The sequence below is a fragment of the Teleopsis dalmanni genome, chromosome 2, assembly GCF_002237135.1.
Source record: "Teleopsis dalmanni isolate 2A chromosome 2, ASM223713v2, whole genome shotgun sequence".
NCBI lineage: Eukaryota > Metazoa > Arthropoda > Insecta > Diptera > Diopsidae > Teleopsis > Teleopsis dalmanni.
This window is the reverse complement of record NC_051847.1, coordinates 42581241-42606220: the sequence shown is the minus strand read 5'-3', so window position 1 is coordinate 42606220 and position 24980 is coordinate 42581241. Positions and strand designations below refer to the sequence as shown.

Below are 24980 nucleotides of genomic sequence, written 5' to 3'. Positions count from 1 at the left end.
CCAGAGAGCTTCATTACTTATTCGCTCGGGCTATCAAAAAAATGCTTGATACATATATAAATAAGTTTTGTAAGGGGCAAAGAGTTCGAAATTTAATTTATTATAAATAGTTTATTCCAGTTATTTTCACGACTTTTTTTTAAAATTATAAATTAAACTTATATAATCCAGATCTTATAGTTTATATTATTTAAAATTTATATAAATATAAATCTTATATATCAAATATAAAATATTTGAAGTAAATAGAACTCTAAAAATGGGTATTAATAGTTAGATCATGTACTGGCATATATATACCTATGTCGGTTAGATAGCTCTTTCACCGAAGTGATAATGTATAAAATTACTTAAATTAATTAAATTTAAATTAAATTATTTATTATTTAATTTGAAAAAAGGGTAAATAATATAAACTTTAATGATATATATTTTATTGCATTATTTTAAAATAATTTAAAAAATATTAAACTGTAAATAATGTTTGCTTTTAACCCAAGTACATCGTAAATCATAAATCTTCCTGAATGACACTAAACTTTTCCAGAATTACGTGCAGAAACCTACCAACTCTGCGATAAATAATTTAAAATTTCTGAGAGTGCAAAAGGACTTCGTAATTTTAGTCAAAGTCATTAAGTACTCACACTCATTCGTTGTGGGAAAGTGCAAAAACGATTAAAAACAACTTAATTCCGATGTTCTTGTTTTTATTATATTTATTTCGTTATTTTGAGAAATTGTTTTATAAGTTATAAGGACTTGTATTCATTAAAACATAATTAATTACTAAACTTAAATCCTTGATAATAAACATGTTGAAATATTTATAATCGCAAAGCTTAAGGACTTTTGCGTATTGCAAAGGAAATAAACAATTATGCTCTTATTTAAATACAGATACCATAGACAAAAAATTATGAAATAATAATATATTATATATAATAATATATAACATAATTTAACAAATCGTAATTACGAATATTTATGCTTAGCTTGAAAAATAAGTGTCCTTTTTTCCTATCTAATATTAACGAATAATTAATGCAAATAATAAAAACAGTTCAGAAATAGATCTATGAGAGATTTCCGTAATATGATAGACAGATAGATATAATAGACAGATGATAGTTTTTATATACACGAAAATTTCATTAAATTTACAAATAAACAACTGGAAGGTATGATTAAATCTTCTCCAGAAAACAGTAACGATTGCAACAAGAACTTGAGAAATTTTTTATACAATTGCTGAAGAATTGGAGGAATTTAAAATTCTTAATCGTTTGTTTTTAAGGCGAACTTCACCAACCATTGTTTTCAATATAACTCATTGCTTTATTCTTAATCCTAAGAAAATAGATTCCTAGCCATTATTGTCACTGTAGTACAGTGGTTCTATTCTATAGTAAATGATTGATAGATTTTACTTCTTCTGCATTTTAAATAGATATCAATCTAAAAGATGAACCGAAATAAAATAACATATTTAAAAATAGAGTTCTATTAAATAGATTTTATATTTTATGTTTAAAGAATTGTCTTTCAAGTTTCGACTACATTAACTTAGACGAGAGACAAATTGCTTAGTTTAAATGATTTGTTCTATCGAATGACATTCTTCTATAATAGTCACTAGTGGCGATAAGTTTTCAGATATTGCTTCTGTTTATGCCTAGAAGGAGATTAATATACTATTTAGCTAGTTCATCAGCCCTGGAATTTCCTTCAATATCGGTATGACCTCAGGCATACCTTGAAAATGGTCCTGATCGACTTTTGATCTTATTACTCTACAGTTGGTTGATTTGATGACCGCCTGTTCATCCGAGTAGTGAAATATAATAATATAACATAAAACTATTTCTAACTATTTCTAAAATTATTTCTATTTGTAATTTTTTGATTTCTTGTTCCTTGAATTGTTCCTTTGAATTTCTTGTTCCTGTTTATTTTAGCTCTTTATTTGCTTTGCTTTTTTGTGATCTTATCATTTTGATAATAGAAAAAGGTACAGTGGTTGGTTTACTTGTAAAAATTATGAATTAAAAAATTATAATACATAAAATGAAATCATAAATTAAATATATTGGAAATCTGTAAGAAAAAATATTATCAATTTAAAATATTACGATTCGCCGAGTAATGTCTTCCAGGTCTTCCGGGTAATAAGCTGGAATATGAATCATCCGTACTTATCGTTGTTTTGGTTACAGAATGTTTGCTTAAGTTGGTAGTTATTTATTTGATAAGTAATCAAAGAAATATTTAATCCTTCCTGATAAATATTACAGTGGTCAAAGACATGGATATACACGGATTCTTTTTTAGTTATGAGTCGTCTGTGTAAAACTTTAGTTCTGTGTGTTGAGAGATTTTGCACTACGATCCAGAGATCTATTGTGCACCGTATTTTATTATAATATATATTTTTAAGGAATAACAGTAAGTTTAATAGGTGCATATTTAAGATTCCAACCACGGTTGCCACTTGAAAATTTTTTCCTGTACCAAAATTGGTTTAAAAAGGTACCATTTCTGTAAAAAAAGGTCCAAAATTTTTTTGGACGTTTTTGTTTTTTTGTTCTGTGTTACAAATGAACAAAATCTAAAATAGTGCAAACCTGCATTTATAAAAAAAATTAATTGAAAATATCCACAATAAAGTTGGGTCGTCAAATATGTACCATTTTTTGAACATGAGTCCCAAACGAAAAAAAAAATACCAATTTTGGTACTAAAGTACCATAAGTGGCAACCGTGATTCCAACTAGTTTGCAGCACAATTCTCGTCTCTTCTTTCTAATAAGTAATGATTTCATTATATTTTACATCTTTTTCTTTTTATATATATTTTTTTTATAAGTCATTACATCGCTGTTTTGAGAAATGTTTAGTATTTATTTCGACAAAAATATTATCTTCTAATAAAATACTGAACATAATATAGATACCTATGTATTATAGTATGTAGGTACTAGTAAGTTAAAAATATGCAGTACATTAAGACCGAAAAGTTTTCGGAAATTCTCATTTAAAATTCGCGCGCTGTATATTTTTCGATATTTTAAGTTTATGTAGTTTGGCAGCACTGTCCTTAATTACTATGCCAAAAATGAGCGCGATCTGTCAGACAGTTCGTTTACGGCAGCTGTTGAAACCAGTTCACCTCAGTAGTGCGTTGCGAAAAAAACAATGGAAAAAAATATTGGACAAAGAGTTTGCATCAAATTTTGTGTTTCGAACGAAATTTCGTGTGCAGAATCGTTGCGAATGCTACAAAAGGCTTATGGGGAATCAGTTTTATCGAAAACTCAAGTTTATGAGTGGTACAAAGCCTTTCAGGACGGTCGTACGACCGTCGAAGACATTTCGCAACGCACTACTGAGGGGAACTGGTTTCAACAGCTGCCGTAAACGAACTGTCTGACAGATCGCGCTCATTTTTGGCATAGTAATTAAGGACAGTGCTGCCAAACTACATAAACTTAAAATATCGAAAAATATACAGCGCGCGAATTTTAAATGAGAATTTCCGAAAACTTTTCAGTCTTAATGTATATGTGCAATATATATGTATCTTTTAATACATTGATTTTCGTTATGTGAAAAATTTAATAATATTAATAGTTATTTATAATTGCAATTAATTTATTTATAATATCAAAATATTATTAATAATTATTATTTTCCAACAAGTGTTTCTCAAAACTATAAATATGTTATATTGCTAAAAAGTCGAAAGGAAACTTACACTAAAATAAAATAAAAATACATATTTTTAAAATAATTATTATAATACATCAATAAATTTATTTAAATCTGTTAAAAAGGAAAATTTTTATTAAATGTAATTAAATGACGTGAGTAAAGCGAACTTAACAATAATAAACAAAAAATAAAATAACAATAAAATTATATAAAAATGTACAAAAAGAACATATGTAATAAAATGTCAGCAACAAATATAGCAAAAATAACAACAATATCAACAACAACAGCAGCAGCAAGAGCAGGAGTAGGGGCAGCAACAGCAACATCAACATTAGCAAAAATCACAAATGCTGCAGGCATTAAATCCTTAAAAAATTATTACACAACTGTTAAGGATAATACGCGCAAACATATAAAATATCGTCGTCCGGCAACATCAGCAGCAGCAGCAGCTGCAGCAATGGATGCTGGCAACAACGAAGGGAACAAGGCAGAATATTCAACTTTATTGGCGGACATACCTTTAAGCGTAGTGGCAACATTAAAAGCAGAACCATTGACTGCAACAGCAGTAACAACTCGAGATGTTGCTATTGCTGTTACTGCTGCTGCTACGGCAATTGTATCCGAATCAGCAACAATTCCAACGTTAAAACGTAAACAAGTTACAAATACAACAACTGCTCAAAATGTAATTACGAAAACAAAAAGAATTCTGCTAAATACAAAATATATATCAGCTTCAGATGCACTCAAATACAACTCATGGATATATTGCCTCTGGATATGGATAGCAATTTCATCACTGATGGTCGTACAATGTATACCATCGCCCTCGATACAACCGCCGCAAAAAAGAGGTAAGGATAATAATTTCATACGAATAGACGTTTGTACGTAGTGCGTATATATATACTCGTAATCTTGTAATGTAATTGTGGGGCGGTTTCGACTTCATTCAGTGTGCAAATAAGATTCTAGAGAATATTGAAGTACATATTCCTATATTGGTATGATTGAGCTCCATTATGCGAAAATTTTATAAAGAATTTTGATTTGTGAGAAGATGGGGTGTGCGAGTGAAGTGTATTTTGCTGTTATTTACAGCGCAGCTTGTTAAGTATTCTTCTTCGATTATTGAGTTCATTGTACTGCAGGCTTCAGTTGTTGAGATTGAAAATCAAGGATTTTTATTCTTTACAGACATTAGTCATTAGTGTTAGCAATTAGCTTAAAATTTGTTAAGCTTTTAAGTCATGGATTATAAGTCTATACAGATATTAGTCATTAATGTTGGTAATTAATTTAATACGAGTATATATACAAAAATAGAAAAGAAATTTATTTACCACTATTTATTTCAATATAAATATAATATAAAATTAAAAATTTATTAAATAAATTACTATTCTTATAATAATAAATAATATTATATAATTATAATAAATTATTATTATTAGTTATTCGTACAAATGTTTCAAATATTATCAAATCTTCATCATCAGTCCTCTTTGAAAAGACTCTTTGGTTTAATTGCCCATACAAAAATTTTACTGAGCAACTCCCAAGCTTTAAACCCTGCCCAATTTGAAGCATAGACTCACTTGTTAAATCCATGAGCCAACGCCTGTACTTAAGTTGATCAAGATTGAAGTAATTTGAGTTGATCAAGGTTGGAGTAATTTGAGTTGATCAAGCTTGGAGTAGTAATTTTCAAAATTGTGTTGTTTTTAAATTCAAGAAAGAAGTTGGTCTACAACTAATATGATCTTCACAAAACAAATTTAAGGTTTCTAACGAAAGGCGTGTATTCAGATTCCATGTTTGTTCACACAGCAAATTAAATGAAGTAAGTGAATAATGAAAAGCAACTAAATCAAATTGAGCTTTAATGCAATAATTTTTTTTTTGTTTTTAAAAGTAGGTGGATGCATCGAAAACCACCGTGTGAGACTTGAACCCACTAAACCACCTCTTAGAAATGAATGGAGAAGATTTCCACAGCATTGTGAAAACTTTATTCCAGTAATCAGGGGAGAGAGGAAAAAAATTGACTTAGTACCTTAGTGAGCTAGATTTATCTAAGACAGAGAGCAAGGGCGTACATTTTTGAGTTAAACCGTCACCTAGGTTTTTTTTGTCTTCTTGTGCCAGACGGTTAAAATAGAGTTTGAAAACAACAAGCACTTATAGAACAGCAAAAATTCTAAAAGGTGATCTGTCTAACAACCAAACTAGAATGTTTGTTCTTCATCTGGTTCGTTCTTACCATAGTAGAACAATACTCTTCAGTAAAACAGAGCTGAGATCGTTCGCTGGTTCGCAGATGATCTGATAGGTTACCACGCTCTACATTACCATATTACCAAAATTGGTTTAACCGAGAAGACAGAATGTTGATTCTGTTCGGAGGTCAACGAATTATATTCCATGTAACCGTTCAGCTTTGTTCAGAGCTTGGAAGAGAATATTATGTCGTAATTTCCTATATCCGTCTGACTTTATGAAATCCTTAACAGGGGACGTTTTAGTCTTCATCAGAAGAGTTAACTGATTGATTTTGTCATATTTGAAATAACAAGTTAACTTAAATTATATTAACTTAAAGGTGTGGAACTTAAGTGTATATTTCAGTTTTAAGTAGTTATTGTGTAAACTACTAAATAAAGAGTTAGTTGCTTTTAATAACTCAAACACAAAACGAGGCTTTGTAGCGATACATGTAACAAACAAAAGAGATTCGACCTCTGATTTCACATCTTTTTTATCGATCTAGCACGTTATCACATTTAGGGAAGGTCTTTACCATATAGACTGGAAGTTTAATCTTCATCTGATAAGGCTAGCTTTTTCAAAATTGTCTCTCTTTACTTTAGGAGTTAGTTGTAGCAGAAAGGGCTTAATATGGTACTTAATTTTAATCTATTCTAATTTACCGTCAAGATATTAGACAATATACCTTATTGTTATTGAAAACCGATTTTAGGAACTCTTTCAAAAGCGATTTCCGAATACCAAAATCAACCTCTAATATTATTGAGAACTTTGCTTTGTATCTCGTTTAAAAGAAATATAAATAGGTTGTTTGATCAGATACATAACTGGCGCACTTCCATTTCTACTTGAAAAGATTGAAATAGCTGGTTTTTTGGTACAACCTTGTATTTGATATCAGCTGTTTAATTAGGTTTAGGATTTTTGCCAGTCTACTACTTCTACATAGCATATGTTATATTAGTATGCGATTGAAACTGTCAAAAGCTCTTTTAAAACTATTTTAATTGCACATTGAAACCTAGATCTTATCTCCTACTACTCGTATATATTAGCCTAACGTAATCTAAATACAAGTTACTAGATAATAGTTAGATCTCTGTTATGAACGTAATAATCGAAATGAAGTAATGGAGCCCATTTTACTAAGGTGTCAATTTTAAATCCAAAAACAGAAGAGCAAAACGAATGTCATTCCACTTTAAGGTTATGAGTTCAATAAGTAGTTTTATTTAATCTCTTTTACTAATGATTAAATAAAAAGCTTGTCATGTTATAATTCATCTGTTTCTGCTGTAATTGACTGGCTAAAATATTACATGCCTACACCTTTGCTAAACTTTAATCGCATATAGTTGGAGGTGGTGAGCATTTTGGCAAGCATTATATTATACTATGGACTCTCTATACATTTTTAAAAATTTCTTTAGATACATTTTTAAGGGGACCACTAACATTTCTTATACTTTTGAACACGGGTTTATTATAGCTGTTCTGGGTGTCAATATTAAAAATTAATTTATATCAATCACTCTTTCTTCTAAGTCTTCGTAGTATGATTTGCATATTCCCTCTTGACTAAGTTATTTTACAACTATTTATTAATATTGATGCTAAAATGCATATTTTAAGAGAATAATTAAATAAATATACATAAAAAGTCAATTAGTGCAAATAAGTTGTTTTATTATTAATTAAATTATTTTTGCATCTGTTGTGCGTCCTCATTATAAAAGTATGTATTTCATTAATATACCTTTTATATAATTTAATCCAATTAAAATGAACTTGAAGGACTTCTGTACATTTCTCCACTGCCTTCTTCTTCCACTTTTCTATGTGACTTCAATTGCCACAGTGCCGCAGTGCAGGAGGACAAACTTTCAAGAATTAATAAGCAAAAAAATAATATTAAAAAATCGTCATTAATATTGACGTGGGTCCATCCAGTCTCCAGTCTTTGCGTTTGACAGTTAAGCGTAAACTTTTTAATTGTTAATTTTGGTTTTAATTGTTAATTTTGTTTTTAATTGTTAAAATTGTGCAATATTGTTTAAGATTGACTTAAAGCAATTCATTAAAAATATACAATAAAAAAAAAAAATCAAATAAAAAATGCACAATGGCTGTGGAATAATTTAATATTTCATTTAAATTTACATAATTAAGTATCATTTGTATTGGGTTATGTGGAACACACGTATCTCAAATTGAATTATTTATTTAAAACAGGATAACATACATTTAAATTATTTGACACAAAAAATAATTCATTTTTTTTGACATCTCGTTTCATATGTGTATTAAGTAAATTAAATTAAACGCTACAATGATTAGCATTTTCATTCTCTACAGCATTCAGTTCAGATACATTCAGTTTTTTATCTGCGCCTATACTGATATACATATCATTCCTAGGAGTCGAGCGGACCGGAGCGTTTAGTTGGAATTTTATTTATAGTTCAATAAACCGCATTGTGGCTTTAGTTTTGAGTATCCCTTCATATAAAACATTGTACAAAGCTGATTATATACACTATAAACACTCGTTACGGAGAAGTATAAAAAAGTTAATTATGCATTTTAATTTGTAAATATTTAAATCTATATTTTGTTTTATTTGACATGCGGTAAGCGGTTTATTAACCATGCCATGGATTTCAATGCTTTCAGCATAAATTTGGAACACGTGTCAAAGCGCATTTTCTCGTTAAGATTCAAAAGCCGTTAATCGTTTTTAATTGACCAGGAAACAATGTAAAATTAATTAAGCAAAAAGCTAACTATATATAGAGTTTAAAAAAAAATTTCATTCAAAATTACGAGTATTCGAACATAGAGTCGACAATACGAAAAACTTTTTAAATATGTTTGCAAAATGCAAGTGATTCAAAATAAATATATATGGTCTTTGTGGTCCCGAAAAAAGTGGTCCGGATGAGAAACTTGTCAAGTTACAGAAGAACTTGACAATAAACTAGCAAAGTGAATTCTTAGGGTCATGTTATGTAGAGTGTCACGGGGGCACAGTAAAAATGGCTCTTTCGGGCTACGACAAAAATGCCTTCAAAAGCAAAAAAAGTCGTTCAACTAAAGTAATAATAATAGTTAATATCTGTTGTTCTATCACATAACAACTAAATTTGACTATTTAGGTTATTCAAAGTATTACACTCCATCTTCTTCTTCTCCAAAAGATAGTCTGAAACGTCATATGTCCAACGTCATATCTGCGTAATGGCCAATTACATTTGGTTTGGGGAATATGGATTTTGGTTTGCTTTACGTTTTTAAATATTACTTCGAATTTATTTTTAGGGAAACCACTGTCCTATATACGGTTTGATAAGTCAGCGACTTTTTGAATAAAACAAATTTTTTTCGGCAAATAAACATTTTATTTTTCTACATAATCATCTTTTAGCTCAATATATTTCGCCCAGCGTTTTTATGATTTTCTTATTCCCTCCAAATAATAGGTTTTCTCAAAACCTTCAAAATACGCGTTTGTTTCGGTAATGACTTCTTCATTCGGCTCAAATTTCTTACCGCACAGCTATTTCTTTAGGTTTGGAAACAGAAAATAATCGCAGGGGACTAAATCTGGAGAATATGCTGGATGGAGTAGCAGTAATAATAATAATGGATTGATTTATATCCATTATATCCATGCTTAGTATGATTTAAATATTATTTTTTCATTGACTTACTCAATTGCTAATACTCGTAGTCCACAGTTATTTACGGATATTTAAACCAATAAATGTTGAGGACGTATATATATTTGCAAGTGTCGGAAACTGCTATATGTCAGCTCATATATCCATTTTATTTAAACTAAGATTTTTAGATTTGTATTTTAAAAAGTATTTTTTTCATAAAAAAAAAAAAATTTTAATTAAATTAATTAATTAACAAACTTAATTTGTTATTGTATATAATAAAATTATATTTTGTGGATATTATATCATCTTTTTTAAGTTCAACCAGTATAAATCCATCGTTTGCCATTTGGGTTTAGCTAAATATTCAATTTTCCATTAGTACATCCCATATTTTTTTGATTTTCTTTTACTTTCATATATATGACTAATGTACTATATTCCATATTATATGACTGCGGTAAAACTAACTAGCGACTGTAGTTTCATCGTACGTTGGGCACTAATCGTTAAGTGGACTAAGAAAGAATATGAACGCAGGAGCCCCTGTCTGTTTGATATTGAAATATGATCAATGAGGGATATTTTAACTTTAATGTGTAAAGTGAAATGTTGTAGTACAAAATATCTGATGGAAGCTTTTGTTCCAGTTTTTTATTGACCAGATACCTACGTACATGCAATATTTAGTTCAAAAACAACGATGACATATTTTTAAAAATTTCAGAATTGCATTTCTTTCATCAAAATTTGTTAAAAATATCAAAATATAGAAAAGTAGGCTTTCAAAATGATTGAGTTCAAAACTTTTAAAACTTGATTATCAAAATATTTTATTTCATATAATATTTTTTATTTTATACTACGTTACAAAAATCCGTATAAAAATTCAAAAGTTTGGCTTGTAAAATTAATTCAAAATTAAATGTACCGAAAAAACTAATTAGGCAATATAAAAATCTATTTAAGAATGGATCAATATGCAGCATCAACAATACTAGACGATCATGAAAATAAATACTCCTCTCTATTGGCTGTGAGGCTCGTCATCTCAAGTGGTGAAGGTTACTTTATAAAAAAGTTGTCCTTCAAAAAGTGTACTAAACAATTCACAGCTTCGAGAGAAGTGAAAAAAGCAATCTTGCCATTCAAAAAACCTGTTGAAAGAAAGTCCGATTCAGATGCTTTGAAAACAGAAATAAAATTTAATATGTCAGGTATTATCCTATATAAAAATTAAATTAAATTTAGAGAAAAATATTAACATTTATTTCATAGATGTTCCATCTAAGTTCCATTCATTCATTTTTGTGTTCGACAATGAAGACACGAGATATGAAAATGTTACTTTAAACAAATTGTTTAGAGGAAAGCATAATTCGTCAAGTATTTTTGGCCATAGCGATAAAGGATCTCTTTGTAGTTATGAAATTTCAGCTCACGATGATGTAGATGTATTAAGGCGTATGTCTTATTCTTTTCGAAAAGCCACGATGACAAAGCGCGATACATTTATTCCATCCAATATGTGTGAGAACAAAGGAGAGGGTGACCAAAAGAAGACGGGTAGCCATAAAATCCTACTTTTTGAAGAAAAAGACACTTATGAACCCAGCTTTTGTTATAATGATGATATGGTTAAGAAGAAGAATGATAATCTAATACCATTTGCTGAATTTGCAACTAATGAATACCAATTTCCAACAAATAAAAATGCGCTATCAATTTTTTGTGAAAAGTCATGCGATTTTGGTAACAAATTTGATGAAGAATGTATTCAATTTACTTTCACTATTACAAATAATTTTAATGATAGCTTAACAGAAATGTTTTCTGTAAGTCTTAAAGCTAGCATGTCAGAAAATATTTGTTTTACAGATGGAATGATAAATAGTAATGTTGAGCAAAGCAGTCTAAATCATCTCATATTAAATATTTTCAAATATCTCCATAATAATCAGAGATTACAAATCCAAGATAAGTCAGCAGTGCACCATGAATTACTTTCAACTTCAGGAAAACTTGAGGTTCGTAGCGCAACACTTCCTTGTAGTTTAAAAGCAGTAACTGGACTTCCTTATTGGTCTATAGACCGAACTGGAAAGGGTTGTAACGCAACACTTGCTCGTAGTTTCAGAGCAGAAATTGGACCTCAATATTTGGCAAAATATTTTAGTTCTATGGTTAAAAATTTGAACGTTGATAAGCGGTTACTTGGAACGAAAGGCAGCCAAAGAGTGCTTCTTAACATAGAGCTTAAACCAAAGCAACTAAAGGTGCAAGTGGAAAACACCTTACTTGCTAGACCTGTCCATTTTTTTGCTGGTACCGTAGATAGATATGCTGACATAACTCGTATGTTGCGTGGCGAGACACCACAAAGGTGCCTGAAAGTTAAGCCCCCTATGATGTCTAGTTTATCTGAAAAAAATATGCTGGTAAATAAAAGTATTTGCATGAATAAGACAAATAAGTCTGAATTGAAAAAAAATGTATGTCCTGCAACTTTGCCAAAAGATTCAGTTTTGAAATGCAAGGAAGTTGAAACAATATCAGTTAACAAAGAAAACTTATTTGAATCAGAGGGTCTACTTTTAAAATTGATTGGAACAATGAACTTGTGGTCGATGCTATTTTTGTTAAAAGCAATGGTCGGTGCCTTCGCATATACAAAATAAGATATTCGTGACTAGATCACTTCTATTTAAACCAATAGTTGATACTTTCGAACAAAAAGAACTAATTGTAATAAAAGTTATGTACTATATTTTTTAGAAAAAATTTCCAGAATATATTTCATATTAACATAAGCAAAATGATAATACTTTTATTTTTGTAGTAACATGATTATAATAAGCATCATTATAGTATCTCAAAATATATTATACGAAGGGAAACTAAATTGAACTGAAACTGTGGTTCCAAAAAATCTATAAATTTCTTATTCGAAATTTAATTGTATTCGAACCAAAAGAAAAATAAATGGAAACAATTAGAGTTTTCGAAATCACTTCAAAGTTGCACGTTACACGACTGTAATCTTATGGATTCTTAAAGAAATGGCCGTAGAGGCCCTTGTGCGAATTATATATAGCATAATAAAAAACAGTGTGTCAGCCATATATGGTTAACATGTAATTTGGGTAACTGTGTAGAATTATGATGAAATGGTCCATCTATCTCATCGAAATGTTTATTTACAAATGGCTTTAAAGCATTTTTGCGATGATGATGTCTTGTTGAAATAGTCACACTTTCTCACTAAAATCCATCATAATCTATTACTTAATAGAACCTTCCATGTTGCTTTTTATGGCAAGGATATGCATTACCCTTGACGCAAACTCCCAAAATTAACGGAACTGTAATTGCGATTCATCTTTTATAGTTATAACAATCACTAGTAACTCAAAATCAAATTTTCAAGATAAATTTAGAGATAATCTTGTTACATCTTTTTTTTACGCACCGCTAGATGAATGTACCAGAGAGTTTATGGAATGAAACTCAGTAGTACCACAAGCAGCGTAATGAATACTACATGGATAAATGTGTTTGTCCTAGGAGTATCTAGTAAACTATGCAATATCATAGCTTGCACAGAAAACGTGTACTCACGATGTTGCTATTTGTCAATTTAATAGTTTCACACTTTAGTAATTTAGTACGAGTTTATAATGCAAAATAAAAATTAGGTTGAAGCAATTTAGTATGAGTTTAGTATGCTAAATGAAAACTGTAATTATGCAATTTAGCAGGAGTTTAGTATGTTATATAAATATTGAGATGATGCAATTTAGTACGAGTTTACTATGCTAAATAAAAACTGTTGTAAAGCACTTTTGTACGCATTTAGTATGCTAAATAAGACCCGTAATGAAGTGATTTAGCATGAGTTTAGTATACTTAATAAAAATTGTGATGAGGCTAAGGGTTTTATCAAAATATTAATTATTGAAGATAATTAATAACGACGTTTAAATCAAAAAAAAGTTTTTTTTTTATAAATTTATTATATATAAAAATATATAATTTATTATATATAAAAATTTATAATAAATTTAATAATGAACTTTTTGTTTCAAATTTCGATTCAAAATAACAATGACTCAAAATCTCGATTTAAAAATCTTAATTATAATTTAAATATCATATTTTAAATAAGACACTTACCGCAATAAAATAAGTAAAAAATTATGCACTTTTTATTAAAAAATTTCTATTAAAACTTAAGAAATTATCTTCACTTGCTAATCAGGCTTAAGTAATTTTTTGCACAATGTTCAAACAATAAAAAGGACCAAGGACCAAGAAAAAAGGATAAAGTTAACTGCAGCATTTGCTATTTCTCTAGTTTTTCTTTAGTGCGGGAAAACGTGTGCTGTTTACTATATACGTATAAAGTAACCATTTTCAAATAAATTTCGCTTAAGTAAAATAAATAAATCAAGTCCTGAGAAAAATGGTAAAAATTTTCAAAGAAATATGTTCAAAGGATATACACATCATTACAGTTGTATAAGTGCACATATTTATATGTATGCATAACTGTGTGATTGTGAGTGTGTGGGAGTGTGAGTGCGAGTGTATCAGTAGTTGTGAAGTGCAGTTAATAATTCTTTGCAGTGGGAACGGCTTTTGTTCCATGACAAAAACAATATGTACGAGTACCACGACAATGAACATAACAGAGAAGCTAGTTAAGGAAAAATAAACCCAACCGACTGGTTACCAGACCACTGTTTGTGGGTTGAAACAGCGGCTTGGCTTGTGGTTACCTTGGTTTTTTGGTACAAGTTTGGCAACAATAACCATTTTCGTTTGACTGGAAATATTAATTTATTATCAAAATGTATGTACATAATTACAAACACACACACACAAACAAATACTTACAAAAGATTCCTTATTAAGTGTAGAAATGTGCGTGTCCTGCTGATAACTTTTTAACATTTCCCTTCTTAAGGTTACTTGCTATGTTAGACAAAGTTTTAACAACAATTTCTACGCACTTTCTTTTGCTTTCACTTATTTGGTCTGTTTTTTTTTTTTTTACAAAATACAAAATGTCTACATCTTTAAATTTCCAGAATGACTTCTCGCTGTCTTTAAGTGTTTTGCGTACTTCATGGAACAAGGAAAACTGCGCTCCAACATTATTGGCCATGAAAGCAAAATAGTAAAATTCTAGATAGAAAAGCAAAGTGCTGTACTCAATGGCAATAAAACAAAAAGAAAATTTTAAAACTTTTTAATTACCACAAAGCAAAAGTTTAAATTATGTTTTTAGCTAGTTTATAATGTTTTCTTTTTACAGTATCGTTTTTATGGTAGTTGGACCAAACTTTCAATGCTAGATATAAAACTAAAGTGGGTTACAATAAAACATAGCCAAGGCACCAGAAGTTTGTGTTTGCAGAAGGAAGAAATAGAGGCCACTTGGAAAAATGAGTTATGCTGATGATGTTGAGATATCACAGTACTTCAATTGTTTATAACTTTCAAGAGTGAACAAATTTAGTTAAGGAATTGCAACACTTAACCAACTGTAATGAAGTTCATATACTTTATAATTTTTACCTTTATATTGCATTTTTAATTGAAGTTATTCAAGAGATAAAATTGTTTGAAATATAAGTTAAAATGAAAAGTCACTTTAAAGCAAACTATGGTAAAAGTATGGGGTCATTTATAAAGTGTAAAATAGTCTTCATCTGAGTTCAGAGTTTAAAGTTCGATGAGCAGTGGCTTTTGATGCAATGATACAGTGCAATGTAGGAATGAAATAGCCATACTTACAAATAGGTATGAGACAATGGAATAATAAGGATTGTGCCAAGAATGTAATAGAAAATGAAAAAGAAGGGATAGTGCACTGATTTCTTTACTGAAACACCATATAGAGCCCGTCTCTCTTAGTCTGGAATTGTTAATTGTTAAAATCCATGAAATACCGTCCTTGCTGTTTGCAGTATATTATCTTTCAATTGAATTGTCAACGTAGAAAAGGAGCCAAGAGTAAAATAAATAAAGCATGACCACAGAAAAATGATAAAAATTTTCAAAGAAATTTGTTTATTAATGGGGAGGATTTATTCCCTTATCCTATCGCTTCCGTGATAACGATTATATAAATGATCTTGCATTATTGTTTATGTAATTAAATATTAAAAACTTTTGCTTGACAGAAACAAGATATTGGAAAAACAAAGTTGTCATTGTTTGTCATTTTAGCATTGTTTTTAAAAATTCCACTTGAGCTCAAATAATGGCACATTACGGTACCATAGGCGTAGCATTGGTACGTACATAGATTTAAATCAGTATACCCCGGAAAAAGTAACGACTCCCACATTAAGTAAAGGAAAATCAACCTGACAGTTATATAAACTTAGTCAGGTCTATACCATTATAGGGTGATAGCTCAGTCAGATCAGTGAGAAAGGGGGGTCCGAAGATTTTTGATCTTCTTCTAGCTAAAGAAGGGCAGTGACACATGAGATGAACCACGGTCTGCTCCTCATCCTCAGAGCCATAACCTCGACAAAAGTCATTGTAGGATATACTCAGTCTATAGCATGCTGAGCAGGTTCCGCCTTAGTTGAAGTAGCCGACTAGTTCGTTTCTTGTCTAAATTAGACCATGCCAACCGAGATATCGTAGATACAGATATAATAGGTGCCTCAGTATTTTCTCTTAGAGTGCCGATAAACATAATATAGTAGATTCGACAGATCAGGCCTTGTTTTATGCCGTCCTATAATCCAATGTCCTGTTAGTCCTGTTCTATATACCAAGACGGAGGTTCTATATGCGTAGTAAAAGGGCCATACACAGAAAAACAAATTATTTTTGATAATTTTATTTTATTTATTTTGTTTTTAATCTTGATTTTTTTAGTTTATTGGTCAATGTTTTATTAGCTTAAGCGCTCATTTGTGTTGACTTACAAAGTTATGATAGATTTTCCAGCTTATGATTTTTAGTAGCCTTATGACAGATTTTCCAAACGATAAAAAAAAAACTGACTCCCTTTGATTTCATGGTAGCCAGCTCGAGTAGTCAGCTAAAAGCACAATGAGCTTTGAATTTTAGAACAATTAAGGCAAACAAAAGCTGCGTATAACATAATGATCTTAAGTGTGCGAAACATAAAATGATTTTGTGCAAAAACAATAAATTTATTATTTGATTATTTGTTGTTTGTTGATATGTTTTATGTTGAAGACAAAAGCACACTTGACATGTTCGAAGCAACCATTTCAACTGCTACGATTTCTGATGTACTGATAATGATGACGTCATCATACATATTCCATCTCAAGAATTGAATGGGTGATAATTGTATCAAACAAAACCAGTGTGAGCAAATAATTTTTGCGCAAAAGTCTGTTGAAGTGAATTAGTTATAAATCAATTTAAAGTCTGATTGAACGTGAGTGTATAAGTACGAAACGCCCAAAGACTTCTTTTTATTTTTTAGTTAATAAAATTACTTTGCAAAAATAATAAATAATGCAGTAAATAGAATATTAATAAAGTATAAAAGTGTCTTGCTACTGAAATGTTTTCATAAAATTGTGAGAAAAGTAAATATGAAATATAACATTTCTTATTTTTAACATTGAATTATATTGTCAAGCCAAAAATAATTATGTGAAAAAATATACTAAATTAAATTAAAAGTTGAAAAAAATATATAAAAATTCTGTTTTGCAAAAATATCCTAAATAAAATCAAAAGTTAAAAAAATTATACAAAATAATTACAGCAATATTTTATTTGAAGGTAATTTTAATCAAAATAATTTCATTAAATTATTTTACATTAAATCTTTTTTTTATATAAAAAACTGTCTGATTTCGTTTTTATTGAGAATTTAAATTTTAAGCTTTCTGAAAGGCTTTACTGTTAAACGTTAGCAACAACAAAATATATAAGCACAAAACAATTTACTGTTAAATATCATTCAGAAAAACAAAAAATACTAAAATAAAAAACTTTACTATTAATATTCCAACAACAAAAATTCAATCTCTATGCATTAGTATTTTTTTACTGCAAAGCATATATGTATGTGTGTGGTAAAGTTTCATATATATTGGTCTAATTAAAAGTGAACAAAAAGTACGATTTAATACAACAAAAACATTGCGCTTTCTCGCTCACACTTTACACTATACACAATGCACAAATTGCAAAAAATAATACTGGACGTTTATGCAGAACACAACACATTGCTTTTAAAAAAAACAATATGCTTCTTCTATAATTTATTCGTGTAGTAAAACTTATAAAAAGACACTGTCAAACCGTGTACAGATTCTTAAACTTGCTTGAAGCCAACAGCGTTGCAATGCACTGTACAGTGTCTGCTGGCGTCTGCTTATAAGCTTCACTTTGACTTTTGCTTTGGTTTTAGTTTTCATATGCGATTTTCTTTTTTATTTTTTTGTTGTTGGGACACTTTTAAAATATAATGAATGATAAAATAATAATCAAACAGTTTTTTTTACAAATTAAAATTAGTGAAAAAAATAAATATTAATTATTTAAAAATTTTTTTGAATATTTCGAAATACTTCAGATGCTTGAGCCGATGTTATAAATAGTAAACGTGTTTTTAATTTAAATTTAATTAAATGAAGGAACTATTTGATATTACTTGAAACTAAATTTAGTCGGTCTTGTGTAACTACTAGTATGTATTAGGTATTTCCTTAATACATATATGCAATACTTTTACAATAAATCCATCATTTCTTTTCTATTAATGGCATATTTCACATTCGTAACTTAAGTCTTAAAATTGACTTAAGTAATGCTTAAGTCATTAACTTTGCTGACTTAATCCATGCTTAACTCAGTTTTAAGACTTAAATTATAATTATGAAATCGTCCCTTTGAGATGCAAAAAATATTATATTAAAATAAAAGTTATATAAATTTAACATTTTTAAACGGACAATATCAAAAGTATTTCGATTACACAAATGACTATAAAAAATATATTAATTATTATTAAATATACGAAATGTTATTTTTTTTTTGCAAATTCATAATTTTCTGATTAAATTTCGTTATCACTTGCAGTGTCTCGCTCCAAAAGATCGTTGAAATTTAATACTTTATATTGTACCAGAATTTTCCAATCCTTGTTTTCAAATATTTGAAACCGGCCGATAATTCTTGATCCGTAATAATCATAATTTCCATTTGGTAACAATTGTAACCACTTTTTCATGTAACGATGATATCTCCAACCTCTATCGAACAATTCCATAGCAGCTTTTATTTGCATAACTTCGTTAGTGTTAGTAAAGAATATATAAAACAATAAATCTTGAGACATATTTCTAACATTAAATTTTGGCAACTTTTTGTTTACAAAGTTTGGTAATTTGTAAACCAGTCGATCATAAGATGTTTTTGTATTACCATCAAAATTAAAATCCAAAGCACCACCAAAATATGGTAACACTGGATCTGCAGAACATACATCTATACCAAGCTCGTAGAGATTCATACCGGTAATATGTATGGATAAAAGATTACGTTTACCGCGTTCAAATATTGATTGCAGGCCCATTAGGCCGTATCCGTCATTTAAAACACTACTTGGCATATTATATATATTACCTTCTATGTCTACTGCTGTAGGTGGACTTGCATTAGTTTGAGTCTCATTTGATAGATTTGGAGAGGCAGTTTTTTTGTCTATTTTTCTTTTATACGTTTTTTCATCATCAGGAACATACATAAATTGTTTCAGATATGGTGAGAATGGACGAATTTCTTCAGCAACTTTTTCATCTACACCGTTTGACTGTTGATTGGAAGATAATGAAATATTTGCCAAAAGTTGACACAAATCAAAATCTGCATCTGATGTTACTGGTTCCGAAATTTTAGCTTTGGAGGTGTCAGCGATATTTTCTGACTCCTTTTGTTTACGATTTGAACGTGTTAGGGAAGCCGATAATGTTGGATAATCAGTGTAATCTAATAGGTTAGGCACGGGTTTTACCGAACCTTCAAGAGGTTGGTTACTGTCGCCGGTAAGGTCTTCATCTTCATGTTGTTGACGTGATGGATTCATTTCAAAGTGTACTTTTTTAAACCTAAAAAGTTGAATTATTGATTAAAAAAAAATAATGTTGAATAAAATTGAAAAAAGTCTAATAATTTGACATAATAGCTTATGTCATTAATAGTTGATATTAAATGTTAAGGATAATGGTTTTATTATTATTATTGTTTATATAATGAAAGTTATTTTTAGAATTTAAAAGAAAAATGCAATTTTGTGCCATAATTTTTAAAGAAAGTAAAAAAGGGAAGAGCGTTCTATATAAAATTAGTGGTTATAAAATCTATTTTTCTGGTACATTATACATTAAGACTGAAAAGTTTTCGGAAATTCTCATTTAAAATTCGCGCGCTGTATATTTTTCGATATTTTAAGTTTATGTAGTTTGGCAGCACTGTCCTTAATTACTATGCCAAAAATGAGCTCGATCTGTCAGACAGTTCGTTTACGGCAGCTGTTGAAACCAGTTCACCTCAGTAGTGCGTTGCGAAATGTCTTCGACGGTCGTACGACCGTCCTGGAAGGCTTTGTACCACTCATAAACTTGAGTTTTCGATAAAACTGATTCCCCATAAGCCTTTTGTAGCATTCGCAACGATTCTGCACACGAAATTTCGTTCGAAACACAAAATTTGATGCAAACTCTTTGTTCAATATTTTTTTCCATTGTTTTTTTCGCAACGCCCTACTGAGGTGAACTGGTTTCAACAGCTGCCGTAAACGAACTGTCTGACAGATCGCGCTCATTTTTGGCATAGTAATTAAGGACAGTGCTGCCAAACTACATAAACTTAAAATATCGGAAAATATACAGCGCGCGAATTTTAAATGAGAATTTCCGAAAACTTTTCGGTCTTAATGTATGTACAATAGCGACATCATTGATTTCATAGTATTATATGTTTCATACATTTAAAAACTTTTTATTTTTATTTTTTAAAAAGTCAGGAGTAATTATTATTTTTAACGAAAACTTATTTTATATTTTAGTTCTTTTTCGAGCTATTGAGTCAATTTTATTTTAATGTAAAACCAATATATGTTGGTGGTATTCGAAGATATGTTGGTACTATTGAAAATATTCCAAATTTATAATCCAATTAAATTAAATTTACTTCATAATATTCTTAAAAGATTTGCATTTTAAAAAATCAATGTTTTTTATATATTGTTTGCTTATTTTTAGTTAAATTTAATTGATAATCATATTATCTTGCAAAATTTCTTATAAACTTTGTATAAGAAATTTGTTTGTGCTTGGCAATGCTGATTTAACCTGAAATTTTGCTTTTCTTTTGATTTTTGTTTCTTATTTCAGCATATAATATTTTATGTAAAAAAAGTGCATAAAGAAAGCACAAATATGATTTCGATATATGTATATTGATACATTGAGCAAATTTTTATTGCACAATATAGGAGTATAGGAGTACTGCTTAAAAATATTTTATGCTATTTTATTTATTTATAAAACTATTTAAAAATATTTTTAAGTTTTAATATTAACATGAAATATATCACACGCCCCAGAAATTGTAATCGAGTCGAAAAATGTGAAAATTATAACACTTCACGGACGCAATATAACACAGCGTCCATATTTCTTTACGTTTTATCCCTATTTTAATAAAAATTTTGGAACTAACAATAACCCACTTTTTATTACTTATTACATACACACACTTATTATGTTTTAATTATGTGTGTATGTGAGCATGATACTTGCGCGGTTTAGTGGGCTTGACTTTAATAGGATATAGATTTACTATCTCTACGTTTTCACGCACTTTGACAATTTCAATATTATATTATTATACTAATTCGAGTATAATAATATAAAAAAAAATAAATAATATTAGAGTTTTATAGTTCAATATTATAAAATTATACAAATAACTCACCTGATGGAAATAATGTGAATTTCAAAATTTTTTTATTAATTTTTATGATGGCTACAGTCGCAAATTTTGAACCTCGGAATACGAGTAAAATTTGCTAATAAAGCGTGATATGAAATATTCCGAAATGTAGACAATTTCCAAAAAAACAATTTTAATCTTCGCAAAGGAAGAATACTCTAATTAAGAATTCTTTAATTATTGAATTAAATTATATGCACAATTTTAAGATTTTTCACGACTTTTTTCAACACTTCTTCTCCCTTTCAAAGAAATTTACGAACTTGCTCGCCTTCTTACGGATATTAACAAGAACTGCTTTCACAGGAAGTGAGATTGTCAAAACAGTTGTCTTTGACGCCTGTCAAAGAGCGTCCAAAAACTTTTGACAAAAGCATTCGAAAATGGATGATACAAAGTACAGATTTATACTTGTATATATATCAATATCAAAATAAATATTCATGTAATTATAAAAATTAATATTACAGAAAACTTGGTAACTTAATAATTTTGAAAATTAAAGTAATTAATAATAAACAAATGTCTACGAAAAATTATTCATATTAAATAAATAATATAAAGACTTTCAGACAAAAAAAAAATTAATATTAACTATGTTTATATTATCGTTTCTAAAGCATATTCACAACTGATTATATATTATATATATATGCGTAAATAATTAGTTACATTATGTTCATTCAGTAAAATATCCTTAAATTCCTAAAAATGAAATTAAGTTAATTTGGAAAGTGTTCATACTGTCCCAAATTAAGGAGATCATATGTTTTTTGTTTACAAATAGAAACACCAAACACCATTTGTACCTGGGAAATTTTAAAGGTAATTATTTTAACTATAAAGAATGGCATTCAGTAGTTTTATTGGCTTTAGTGGATTTCAGATATGTGAATTATTATTTTTCACTCAATTTTAAATTATTAACAGTTACAGCAAAATTATAAAATAAAAAAAATATTCAAATTTAAGAATTTGCGCTACATTCAAAATTTTTTACTGATTTTATTAAAGTCAGCTGTTTTTAAAAAAAAGTAAATTTTTCTGTCTCTTAACTTAGCTTTTGCTTAAAACTTATCTTTTGCATAGTTGCATTTAAAATTTCCCTTAAATTTGACTTCGTTTCAATGAAATTAAGGCACTTTTTTTTAATTTCGTTCTAACCTTAAAACTGAATTTTGTATGCAAAAAATAATTTCATTTCGTTGACACGAAGATGAAATTAAGCTTTTTGCGAAATTAAGGTCTGTCTGAATATAGTATTATATTTTGCAATGAGAACCTATATAAAAATCTGTAAATAATAGTTTGAAAATAATTAATTAAATTTCTTTACATTTTTGAGCTTTCTTCATATATGAGCCATTTTTAAATCATAAAATGAATGTCTTTTCGTTCTACCGGGACATATTAAATAGTCAATACACTTCATTTGTGCTGATGAAGTCAAATTGGAACAAATAGAGCAATGAAAATTATTCATAAAAGACACCTAAACGAATAAATTCCGAATTATTTTTGAATAATTTTTAAAATTAAAATTAGTTTTAATAATTAATTTTAGAGTTTAGTTTCAAAAATACGGGTGAAGGAATGTAATTGTTTAAATGATACACTTCATTTGTACTGATGAAGTCTTTTCAAAAGCAATATATCGCTTATCTTCAGATATATAAAATGCTTCTTAATAAGGGACATTTAAATCCACTTCTTTAAATGCACATTTTTTGATTAACTGGATATTTTCGAAATGACTTCAATTTTATAGTGTGGCCTGGAAATAGTTCAACATGATCATATCATATATGTCATATATGTAAGTCATATATGTAAGTTTTGAAAAAACAAGGAATAATATATTGACAAATTCTATTGAAAAGCAAATTTCAAGCAAAATTTTTAAAAATGTTAAATAAAAAAATGGAAATAATAAACTTTTTGGAATTAAACTAAGTTTTGCCACCAGAAATTACATTCAATTTAATTAAATAATATTTATAATGCAATTTCAAACTCCATATCTTCGCTATATTTGACACTATATGTCATTTTTTGTTTTGTTTACTTGTACATTAAACTCATTGCCATAGTGTAAACACTTGGTTTTAATTGCGCAATTCGTTAAGTGTAAACTGTAAACATAGAATATCGGTATATAAGATAAACCTTTTTTTTTTATTTTTATACTTATACTTATTTTTAAATATTCTTATTCATAAATTACAAAATGTACCTAATAATATAATTATAATAGTATATAATAATTATAATATAAAATAATATAATATAAAATAATTATAAAAAAGTTTAAATAAAATATATAACATACTATGTTATATATTACTACATTTGTACTGATTTAATCAAGACAAGCACGGAGTATAACACACGTAGCTTTAATAATAACATGTGTCTATACTATTCTGTCTGAAACTGTAGGTGGCTTTTACAATAACTTAACGTCTCCGACCCCTGCACGTTTTAACAGCGAACAGGGAAGGACGTATTGTCTTCATCATATAATACAACATACGTAGCTTTAACAGTTACCTGTCTCTGTATTATACCATCGGTGAAACAGGGACGAGTTCTGATCAGATATGGTTGTCGGAAGTGGCAGGGTCTAATTAATTAATTGTATACAAATTAATTCTAGAAATCTTCAATAATTAAAACTTTAAGTACCAATTTTTTTGTGTGAAAATCTTTTGTTAAATTTAATTGAAGATTTTTTACGTCAGTTCTGACTGCTATAGCTTTCTTAATAGCAACTATTGTATTTAGTACAGACAACAACAAAAAACTGTAAAATTTTAATTAATTGAATTTTTGTTTGACTAAAAAGAATAGTATCCAAATTGAACAATTAAAAAATAACTATGATTAATTAATTCAATTACTCTTTAGCTGGTTTATGATTTCGTTCCAATATAACTCAATACGTAAATTTGTTATTGAACTTTCAAAAAAAATTAACAAAACTTCAAGTTCGAACATATAAGTCAAGTACATCTTTGTCAGTTGACTAATGAACACTCACTTTGAGCATAAATTTTGGCGGGGTACGTGTTCAACCCTTGGTAATTGCAGTCTCAAAAAATTATTTACGAACAATTTAATATAAGAAATATTTTCAAGACCATGAAAATATTTGGCAATATTCGACATAGCCGAAAATTTAATCAAATAGAATATTAAAATAATTTTTGTTATTGTAGTTCACTACTATTGGAAACCTTGCTGATAAATTTTATTAAAACTAGTATTCATTACTTACAAATAAGATGCCTTTTTAATCAAAGTCTATAAATCTTTTGGTCT

At 28.6% G+C, this 24980-nt stretch overlaps 3 protein-coding genes across 3 annotated transcripts in view; 2 read left to right on the top strand and 1 right to left on the bottom strand.

Moving 5' to 3' along the window:
* The window catches only part of LOC119677656 (ERI1 exoribonuclease 2-like), a 327184-nt gene that overhangs the window by 247733 nt on the left and 54471 nt on the right, over positions 1-24980 (top strand). The window lies entirely within an intron of this gene.
* On the top strand, positions 10554-12401 carry LOC119677652. The gene is made up of 2 exons (XM_038089099.1): positions 10554-10867; positions 10929-12401. The coding sequence occupies exons 1-2, from the start codon at positions 10621-10623 to the stop codon at positions 12326-12328; spliced, it is 1647 nt and encodes a 548-aa protein (XP_037945027.1). The 5' UTR covers positions 10554-10620; the 3' UTR covers positions 12329-12401.
* LOC119677658 (regulator of gene activity-like) lies at positions 18600-22063 on the bottom strand. The gene is made up of 2 exons (XM_038089106.1): positions 21642-22063; positions 18600-19771 (listed from the first exon to the last, which is right to left on the bottom strand). Exon 2 carries the CDS (start codon positions 19747-19749, stop codon positions 18721-18723), a length of 1029 nt encoding a protein of 342 aa, XP_037945034.1. The 5' UTR covers positions 19750-19771; positions 21642-22063; the 3' UTR covers positions 18600-18720.